The 10,930-nt window shown below is 45.5% G+C and overlaps 1 protein-coding gene across 3 annotated transcripts in view; it reads left to right on the forward strand.

The window, feature by feature from the left end:
* sh2b3 (SH2B adaptor protein 3) overlaps window positions 1–10,924 on the forward strand; it is a 58,308-nt gene extending 47,384 nt beyond the window's left edge. For all 3 annotated transcript variants that reach the window (XM_031856629.1, XM_031856628.1, XM_031856630.1), the window contains exons 3-8: window positions 1,429–1,530; window positions 2,275–2,363; window positions 6,700–6,791; window positions 7,976–8,187; window positions 8,486–8,663; window positions 10,309–10,924. In XM_031856629.1, the coding sequence (XP_031712489.1) occupies window positions 1,429–1,530; window positions 2,275–2,363; window positions 6,700–6,791; window positions 7,976–8,187; window positions 8,486–8,663; window positions 10,309–10,676 (1,041 nt within the window). In that variant the 3' untranslated portion in view covers window positions 10,677–10,924. The remainder of the gene's footprint in view (window positions 1–1,428; window positions 1,531–2,274; window positions 2,364–6,699; window positions 6,792–7,975; window positions 8,188–8,485; window positions 8,664–10,308) is intronic.
* Window positions 10,925–10,930: the final 6 nt, after the last annotated feature.

Genomic DNA, 10,930 nt, shown 5'->3' on the forward strand with positions numbered 1-10,930 from the left:
TGTGTGTGTGTGTGTGTGTGTGTGTGTGTGTGTGTGTGTGTGATTATCATAGACATTCCTCAGGCTCACACACTGTCACATGGACTCAAGCTCATCCGGTGCACAAAGCCCTGGAATCCGTCCTCCCTGCTCTTTCTTCTGCTCCTCATCCCTCCCTTTTCTCCCACCCAACGCCGCGTCTTTCACTGTCTCGTCTGTTTCCTTTTGCTGCTTCTGCTCTCTCACGCTACTCCTCCACACACACACACACACACACACACACACTTTTGTTGTTATTCTCTCTTAGCATATGTTTGTGCCCGTGGAGTTGATGTAGCTTGTTAGCCTCCACTGTGTACCAGAGAAAGTTAAGTGCACTTCACTTTAATTGTGTGTAGTTTAATTCATTTGAGGGGACTCCATCCTGGGCTTGGCTGTGGTTATGGTAAAGGAAAGATATTGTGGTTCATAGTCGAAAATGAATCGATGACGGATCAATCAAAGATCCTATATTAAAAACATACTGTGTCATAGGAAACTCAATTTTAACTTTATATAAAGTGAATACTTAAGTAAATCTGCAACAGTTGGTAATATACACGAAGCCAACATATCACACACACACAATAGTTATAAACCCTAAATAGGAGTTGCTGGCTCTCTTGTCTCGACACATATTTTTTATCATCTGTCAACCAGCCTTCATTTCAGACGTGACCTATGACCCAACATGCCACAGGCCCGCACACATGGCTGACCAAGTCATCCATCCGTGCGTGTGGTTATGCCGCCGGCTCCGTTGGCACTCGTTTGCTTAAGGGGGCTCGAAAGGCACCGCTTTATTAGTGACGTGTGATTAGTTTGAGCTTGAGTGTCTGTAGTTGTGCAGCCATGGATGTGCACACACACACACACACACACACACACACACACCAGCCTGCTTCAGGTCCACCTGCATGGGACAGGACTTTAAAGCGAGGTCCTAACACCTGTTGAAAGAATCTCGCTGACGGTTTTGTTGGTGGTCGACATGCAGAAAAGGTCACAAGCCTGACTTAAAGTCCCAGTATGTGGAGTTCATTCTGTGCCTCAGGTCAGCCCCTCATATCTCACTCTTCAATTCCATAGTTTGTTCTGGTGGGGTAGACCTCGGAGCTCCGCCACGAGAGCTCCCATCATGCTCCTCTTCCATATAGTTCCCTGCCTTCTCTCTCACTAAGGGAGGCTTCACACTCACACACCCTTTCACATGGTCACTCACCTTAGACTCATTTCCTCATTACAAAAACCGGCTTTTGAAAAGACATTTAACTGTGAAAGAGATTATAATTGCACTCACTCACTCACTCTCCTCCTTTCTTTGTTTCAGGTTTTTTTTCAGTGCCTTTTCGTGTCACCTTTCTCCAGACTACCGCCTGACAGTCGTCGTGTCTTTGTTGTGTGTTTCAGGCCTCCAGTCCCAAGCTGACCACTCACTGCTCAGATATCCAAGAAGTCCGTCGCTGCAACCGGCTGGAGATGCCTGACAACTTAAACACATTTGTTTTAAAGGTGCGTACGAGTTTTTTAACTGAGCGGTTGTAAGAGTCCGATCAAAAGGGGCCGCAGTTGTCGTCTGCAGACTCTGTGCCCACATTTGCTTAGATCTCCAACCCTCAATCCTACATGAAGAGGAAACGGGACAATCATTGTGTCGTATCATTTCAAAACAAAACTCACCAGCAGCCTTTATATTTAAACCTTGTTGGTTTGAACTATTCCAACCACGCCTTGTCTCCTGAGTTGAAAGATGGCTGTCATAAGATGTGTGTTTACGAGAGGGAGGAACGTATCAAAACATGCACAGAAACTTCTCACATCACCAATCCCTTCTCTGCTGTCCATCCACGTTCACCACCGACCATCGTTCCACCAAAATCTATATCTAAAAACACGGCTGTTTCTTTGTTGTTGTGTTGTTTTTTGTTGCTGTACGGATTGCAATGGTTTTCATTGCAATCCGTTGTTACGGACATAAATCCAACTTGATAACGACCTTTGTTCACAAAGAAGTAAGCTACAGAGTTTTTACACTGCAGGGAGTATTTGCATCACTTGAACCTGTTTTTTATCATTGGAATGAGCTACAAAAAGGTGAGCCGCTGCCTAAATGGCAATATTAAGCCTTAAAAATGCTCAGTATGAATAGCATTAGAGAAATAGCACTTAAGCCCATTTCTCGCATTTACACAATGTCGCTTGCCTGGCATCAATATAATGTGGACGGCTCATTTGAACGCATCTTTGTATCTGCAGGTTAATCGAGGTAGTCTGATATTTGAGACGGACAACGACCAGCAGGTCAGCTCCTGGACCACAGAGCTAAAAGAATGTATCAGCAACAGGTGAGAAAAGACTTTCAACACAAAGTCTGATACTTTACCTTACTGGAAATCTCAATGTTTCAACCCTGTTGGTCTGTTTCAAACATACTGGATTCTCTTTTTCAAATTCGATCCAACTGTTCATACTATAAATGTAGAGGGGTTTTTTTTCAGCGTATATTTGAATCTGAGCCCAATTTAAAACTTAGTCATGAAATCCAAAACATAACTCAACCTGACCAAGCTAGCTGTGTACACACACACACACACACACACACACACACCGAGTATGTAACAGGGATCTGCATCGTCCTCGTCCATTTCTCCTAACAGCTTTTTTTCCTTGAGATTGTGAGTGGAAACATTTAACACTTGGACTTTGGCTGTTTTTAGTGTTGCTGGGTGTGCTGGGTGTTTACTTGTGCAGAGGTATGTGTTTGCGAATGCAAGTGAGAATATTTTGCGGTTTGTGTGTATATCTGGACAAACATTTGCGTGCGTGCACGTGTGTGTGTAAGTTTGTCCGCGCATTCGTTTTCTTTAGAGCTCTTCATGCTGGAGCAGCGGGAGTCTTGTTATATTTGGAATATTCCTGGAAATAATCATTCATCAGTCAACTTAATATTTACACTAAACCTTTTGAGAGGTTAAACATCTGGTGTGGAGGGACTTCTGTTACCGCTCGAATGTTCTGCAATAAATGCCGTTTCGAAATCAAGCTGAACTTAGGAACTGTAAGCTGATCTGCTCTGCTAAGTGTAGCATTGGAAACAATTCTCTATATTAAGTGATATTCATAATAAGACTCAATACTGTGATACAGACACGGACAATTCTGCTGTTTTCCGTCTTTCGTTTCAGTGTGACAAACATTATGTTTAGCATCAGACGTCAGGATTAGACCAAAAAAAGTACATATGTTTCAGAGCATACGTGTGTGTTTCTGTGCGTGCGTGTGTTGCTCTGCGAAAGGAAGTGTGTGGGTGAGGTCTGAGACTCGGGAGAGTCTCAGGACCTTTTTCATTTCTGCAGATGTCTGCAACACACACACACACACACACACACACACACAGTCATTACAGTGAACACTCATCCAGTGTGAAAGTGAGGTCAGAGTTCTCTCTCGAATTCAGTGTTTATACAGTATTACAGTTTTCATCTCCTCATTTTTTTATCAAAACATGTGCCTGGATTCATTAAATTGCATACAATGTGTTGTGTGTGCGCCCAACCAACCAATACTGAATTTAATCTAAACATTCTTACACTTGAAGAATCAAGTTGTCTGTGCTTTCTGTTGGACAAACTATATAATGGAGACACACACTTTCTAAAGGACCTACAACCTAGTTTGGCCTTTCTGCATTTTCTTGTTACTTATCAAACAACATGCACACTGATAACAGTATATCTGCAATCAACTTATTATCAGCCAAAATATGGGCCTAGTGCGTGCATGTTTGGATTGTTATCTTCTTGGCTGGTGTGAAGATAAGTGAGGTGAGAGATCTGTTTTTCAAAACTCTGTCACTCTTTTTCGTTGTTGCAGAAATTCGCAATACAAGACGAAACTGAATTTATTAAGTGGGTGAAATGGTGCCAAACAGGTCTAAGGATCAAAGTACTTCAATAACAAGAAGCTATTGTTGGGCTGTCTATAGCACAGTCGCTACTGTCTAATCTTTCACACATCAATCCTTTGTTTTGGGACCATCCCAAGCTGTTCTGCAGTAACCTGCCATCTATCTTTAAATTCTGCCTCTCTGTATTCCTCACTCTGTTTGTCGTGAGTGCTTTGTGCCGGGAGACAAGTGAACGCAGTGAATCCCCGCTCGTCAGATTCCATTTTGGGTGATGTCATTTGCATTTACGGTGGCTCTGAATAGTCAAACGACTCTGACGGATGCAAAAAAAAACGCAGAAAATCAAACCTGTTCCCAAGACTTTAATGACGGACGAAGGTTTTGTTGTCGGTGTGTGAACATGATTTACACAAGGTTGTGTTTATTTTTAAATGTGCGACAATTTAAGACGAAAATTACAAACTTCGTGTGCAAAGGCCTTTAACCTCATCCTAATTCTGACCGTATGTGTGTCAGGACGCTTCAAACAAAGTGTGTGAGATTTCTCTCATTCATGTGAATGGAGTCGGGCTGTCAAAACTTTCCACGACAGCATTTTGACAATCGTGACCACTTTACAGTCATTTGCCTCTTTCGTATCTTTCACACACATCACTTACACTTGACTTTCGTCACTTATCGCATGAACGCCACCACGAATGTCCGTTGAGACAAAAGATAGCCCTCTCTCACTGACGGTATTGAGCAGGAAAAGCCCAGGTGTTTCAGTTTCAGGGTCCTGATATTGTGCATGCTGGCTCACTGTCACGGCTCACTGGGACACTTGAAAAGAACAGTGACATCATTATTAGTAACACATTTTACTAATACACCTACCTCCTTCTAAATGTGTGTAGTCGAGACTACAGAAACCTGCAATAGAGAGGCGGGGGAGGCATTGTAACGCGATGCTGCCTTTTCGAGTGGGGGCCATTCGCAACGAGTATAAACACTTTTCCTTTTAGATGTGGTCGGATGTGGGAGGTGTAAGCATTGCTGACTGGCTGAAATGTCCACCCTTTGCAAAATGTCCTCACTTTGCAAGAGTAAAACGTGAACTGATTCTCACAAAGATAGAAGAACACACACACACACACACACACACACAGAGTGAGGAGAGAGAAAGGAGACTTGTCTTCCTGTTATTCAGAGCGCTGCAAACTCAAGTCAGCATTTTAGCAGGATCTGATCGGGCTTCCTTCTTTAACCTTCCCGATCTCATGTGTATGTACACACACACTTATACTGTTTGTGTGTGTGTGTGTGTGTGTGTGTGTGTGTGTGTGTGTGTGTGTGTGTGTGTGTGTGTGTGTGTGTGTGTGTGTGTGTGTGTGTGTGTGTGTGTGTGTGTGTGTGTGTGTGTGTGTGTGTGTGTGTGTGTGTGTGTGTGTGTGTGTGTGTGTGTGTACTTGTGTTTGGGTGGCGATGTGTGTGAGCAGTGAAACAGAAGAGCAGTAAGTCTTCGCTCATGTGAACTGGACTCTCTTCCTGTCTGTGTCTTAGTGTTCCTTCAGCCTGCTGTTTCCTCCATGTTCACTAGGTTTACCCCAACAACAACACACACACACTCACACACACTATTCTCCTAATCTTTGATTTGACTTTAGATTTTATGGTCGTGATTCGATGTTTTCAGCACTAGTTGCTGTGTCATTGTTAGACTACGACATCGCTATATGACTGGATGCTGCAGTCTCTAAATCTTCTGCAGCCTACAAACACGCTCACGGGGAAGGCGAAGTGTTGCCACACCCGTGAATTCGGGGAAGCATGAGGATTTTACAGTTCTGTTGTTTCTCCGTCATCTCGTCCTCCACCAGTGGCCTTGGTGTCTCCAAAAGTGGAGCTGCAGCCAAGATGCTAGCTGCCCTGTGTTGTCTTTGAAGTGTGTGTTGTTGTTGTTGTTTTTTCTCTGGATGCCACGCAAGTAAGAGAGGATGGAAAGATTAAAAAAATGCTGGGAGAATCGCCGACACCCCTAATACACACCCCTCTCAAATGATTAATATTTAAATTAGAAGAACAGACTTATTCTTTGAGGGTCCAAAAAGACAAATTCTATCAATTTTTAAATAAATGGATTAAATTTATAACCCCAATGCGAGCACACTTTGTACGACTCCATTAATAATTCCTGCTCTTTTCTGTTCCTCTTCTCAATGGAATGATGGAAATATACATTCCCTTCTGATGTTTATAGATATGTTTTTGTTAGTGTGGGATGGGCCTATGTAGTGAAGTTGAACACAAGAATTGCTGACAGATTGAAGTAGAAGTACAGATTTGGAGGCTGTAAACATTTATTTATATTTTCATTTAATCTTTATTTTGTGAGGCATTGAGAATAAGCTCTTTTTTTCCAAGAGAGACCTGAGAACAAGAACACAAAACGGAAACAACGCAAGTGCACAATAACAAGGAACTAAAAACAGTTGCATGTATCAACAACAAACAACATATAAGTCCGGGATAATGCTCAATGAGGACCATCAATCCCTGATGATGGTCAGCTTGAAGGGCTTTAGTTCACTGAGACTATGGTCACTTGCCACAGAAAACATGAATCTTTCTTATAAGACTGGTGGTTAACACTGATGGGGGAAGAATGGCTCAAAATGAAGTAATCATGAAATTGACCTATTTTCCTCCCCAGGTGTGACAACACAATGAGAATAACATACTTGTGTTGTCGATGATGCAGTGTGTGCAATCTGAAATCTGTTTTTGTCCTTCAGGTCAGGCAGTGTGGATCTGGAGCCTCTCCCGTCCCCAGCTGACAGCGCTGCTCCAGCCAATCACAGAGGCAGCTCAGAGTTAGGGTGTCAAAGTGAGTGGTGAGATGAGGAGAGGGTGCTTCTGGGTAAGAGAGGGTGCTTCTGGGTAAAAGAAGCTCCTGATACTCTCAGGTTTACACTTCTGGGGCTAAATGTTGAGTCCCGGTGTCGGATAATAACGTGGGCGTTAGGTGCACGAGTCTTCTCAAACTGCCTCTCTGCTTTAAATACATAACAAGGACTCGTGTTGGTTCAGCCAACGGGGAAAGAATACACAAGTATTCAGGTGTTTTTAGACAAACTTCCAGGTTCGCTAAATTTGTTTTAGAAAGAAAACAAAGGTGAATGATTACCCAACCTCACCATTCATCACAGCATGCAGATTAACGTCCTGGTGCAACTTTAAGTTGTACTTTTCCATAGTTGTGTTCACAGATTCCCTCTGCAGGGAGGGATTATTACCTGGTGGCAACCTCCAATTCTGAAAAGTGAAGCCAATGCAGAAGTGCCTTAAACCTGCATTCTCTCTGCTGGCCAGCAGGCGGCAACTCCTCTGATAGCAGAAATAAGTCTGATTGTATTGAAGTCTATGAGAAAATAGACTTCCCACTTTATTTATTACCTTTGTAAACAATAAAGCAGAGAATGCTTTAGGGTGGGACACCTTGTGATTGACAGGTGGATACACTGTCTCTGTCACTCCTCCACAGTCCAAATATGGTCAATTCCACTCACTGGTAGCAAAATAACAAGATGGCGATGGCCAAAATCTCAAACTCAAGGCTTCAAAACCACAGTCCACAAACCAATGGGTGACGTCACAACTACGTCCACTTCTTACATGCACTCTATGATCATTCCAGATGTTTTTAGTGCTTTCACTTTACTCCAAATTAACTCAAAATGAAGTAGTTTCTTAAATCTAGATAAACTATTCATTCACAAAGGGCCTGAACTCTCTTCTGTACTTCTCAGCACTGAACTCAGTGAATACCCAGTTATCATAACTAACAGAAACAATGGAAACACTTTGAAGATATAGACGATGTTCATGTCTTAATAAACTGTAATTAATAGCGGTATTAATTTCATTATTTTTGACTGCAGAGTTGGGTGATAATTGGGACACGTTGTACATCACACGTGGTCATTTGATCCATTATTACTATGAAAGTATTAGTCCAGCTTTATGATTTATAGAAATGATACAGTTTCAGTCCTCTGTTAATCCCACTAGGCCCCGTCACGTTCCTGCCCGAGCAGGTTGTCCAGAAAGCCGATCACTTCCTGTTCTCCTACCCCTGGTTCCACGGGCCCATCTCCCGCGTCAAGGCCGCCCACCTGGTCCAGAGCGCCGGACCGCAAGGACACGGAGTGTTTCTGGTCCGACAGAGCGAGACGCGGAGAGGAGACTACGTCCTCACGTTTAACTACCAGGGGAAAGCAAAGGTACGTCTCCTCATGGCGTCCTGCTGTGGGCCAGTTCACCAAAAGATCTAGCAATATGAACCCAAAACCCTATATTGTTCTTATTTTCTCCTGGTTACGTTAAACTGGTGACGACGTTGTTTCATCAACGGTGGTAGACGAGTAAGTATTATGCAAACACACTGCTGACGGTAAAGACGTTAAATTGTGCGAGTGCTGACCAGCGGGCTAAATAAAAGGAAGGGGACAAAAATCAGCTCTTGCATGACCTCAAACAGGGCGTCTCCGTCCTCACGTCTCCGCCTCTCTGTCTCTGCAGCACCTGCGCCTCTCGCTGACAGAATGGGGTCAGTGCCGGGTGCAGCACCTGCGCTTCCCGTCCGTGGTGGACATGCTCAGTCACTTCCGCCTCTTCCCCATCCCGCTAGAGTGCGGCGCCGCCGGCGCCGTCACGCTGTCCAGCTTCGTAGTGGCGGGCTCCAGCCCTCCATCACAGGGTGAGACTCCACCACCCACCTGTCTGTCTGTCGCTTTGTGTCAACTTGTACTTCAGCTTTATTACAAGTTGGGTCATATGTGTGTAGTTTTCAACATCATTTTTATTGCTTACGGTACAGATGTTCACTGATGTTCAAAAGTTTGAAATCAGTATTGATGTGTTTCCCCTTAATTCAAACTGTTGAACTGCAGCTGAGATCTGAAATGCCGTGAGAGTTTCTGCTATACTTGTGCCGTACCTTACTATCACTTTTTTTTGCATCACACGATCCTACGCCCTTTTATACGATAAAATTACTTTTTAATGAACCTTTTATGACACACCAGGCTATGACATAATGATGTTCTTATGACATACTATATTATGACCTTTTCATGATATTTGTACTGCATACTGGGTCACAGGATACATCTGAGAGGAGATACTTATAGAAGGTTTTACAAAAGAAAAAATATTCTCTGAATATTCTATGAACTTTGATGGATGTTTACATCTGTAACAGTTATGTAATAACTTTACATTACATCCATCCATCCATTTTCCTCCGCTTATCCGGGGTCGGATCGCGGTGGCAACAGGCCAAGCAGGCTGACCCAGACCTCCCTCTCACCGGCAACATGTTCCAGCTCATTCTGGGGGATCCCCAGAATGAGGCGCCTAGGCGTTCCCAGGCCAGCTGGGAGATGTAATCTCTCCAGCGTGTTCTGGGTCTTCCCCGGGGTCTCTTCCCAGTTGGACGTGCCTGGAAAACCTCCAGTGGGAGGCGTCCAGGAGGCATCCTAATTAGATGCCCGAACCACCTCAGCTGACTCCTTTCGACGCGAAGGAGTAGCGGCTCTACTCCAAGCTCCCTCCTGATGACCGAGCTCCTTACCCTATCTCTAAGGCTGAGCCCGGCCACCCTACGGAGGAAACTCATTTCGGCCGCTTGCAACCGCGACCTTGTCCTTTCGGTCACGACCCAGAGTTCGTGACCATAGGTGAGGGTAGGAACGTAGACCGAGTGGTAAATTGAGAGCTTTGCCTTCCGGCTCAGCTCCCTCTTCACCAAGACGGTCCGGTGCAGCGCCTGCTTTACTGCTGCAGCTGCACCGATCCGTCTGTCAATCTCCCGCTCCATCTTACCCTCACTCGGGAACAAGACCCCGAGATACTTGAACTCCTTCGCTTGAGGTAGGCACTCCGTCCCCACCTGGAGGGAGCAATCCACCGGTTTCCGGCAGAGCACCATGGCCTCAGATTTGGAGGTGCTAACTCTCATCCCCGCCACTTCACACTCGGCTGCAAACCGCCCCAGTGAATGCTGGAGGTCACAATCCGAGGAGGCTAACAGGACCACATCATCTGCAAATAGCAGAGAGGCGATCCCGAGACCCCCGAACCTGACGTTCTCCGTCCCGAGGCTGCGCCTAGATATCCTGTCCATGAAAGGCACGAACAGGACCGGAGACAAAGGGGGGACTTTACATTACATTTCCAATAGTAATGATGACCCAAACTACACACATAAGATTTGTCCTTAAATGACATGAGTGCAATCCTGTGTTGTTGTTGTGTGACGGTAAGCAGAAATGGAAAGAAGGTTTTTGCTTCTTGTCACCAAAACGCTAATTTCTGTCTTTTTTTTTTTTTTTAAATCTCAGGTCAGCTCTCTGGCGCTCTTCTCGTCCCGTTCTCCATCCATCGGTGGAGTTCTGAGCCCAGCCTGGCTCACTGCAGCCTGGCTCGCAGCTCCGGTCAGCCCCGTTCCTCCTGCCCCACCAGCACCAGCACCACTTCCAGCCCCGGCTCGGTTCCTCAGCCCGTGAACCGGCCGTTCGCTCGCATCAACCTGGCGCCCGATCCTCCTCCGTCGGCCTCCGCTCCTCTCCGGCAGAGTGAGTCGGTGGGGAGGAGGCCCCTCTTGCCCCGCCACCCCATCGCCCACATCCCTCAGCGGGACTCGGACTACGAGCTGGAGCCCGTGCGAGGTCGCAAGCGGGCGATAGACAACCAGTACATGTTGCTCTGACCCGCTGAGACCAACGCCCCCCCGACAGACAGCCGTCGCCTGTGAAGCTGACATGTTCACGTCTCACACACACACACACACACACACACACTTTGGCACACCCACCCAACTTCACGTGAGTGTCTGTGGGACTCTGGGAGAGTGCTCGATCCTAACGTGATTACAGCAGACTCATGAACCTGAGCGAACAAGTCTTTGTCTGATGTCCACACACACACACACACACACACACACACACACACACACACACACAC

Source organism: Anarrhichthys ocellatus, unplaced genomic scaffold (genome assembly GCF_004355925.1).
Source record: "Anarrhichthys ocellatus isolate YVR2014 unplaced genomic scaffold, GSC_Weel_1.0 scaffold17, whole genome shotgun sequence".
Taxonomy (NCBI): domain Eukaryota; kingdom Metazoa; phylum Chordata; class Actinopteri; order Perciformes; family Anarhichadidae; genus Anarrhichthys; species Anarrhichthys ocellatus.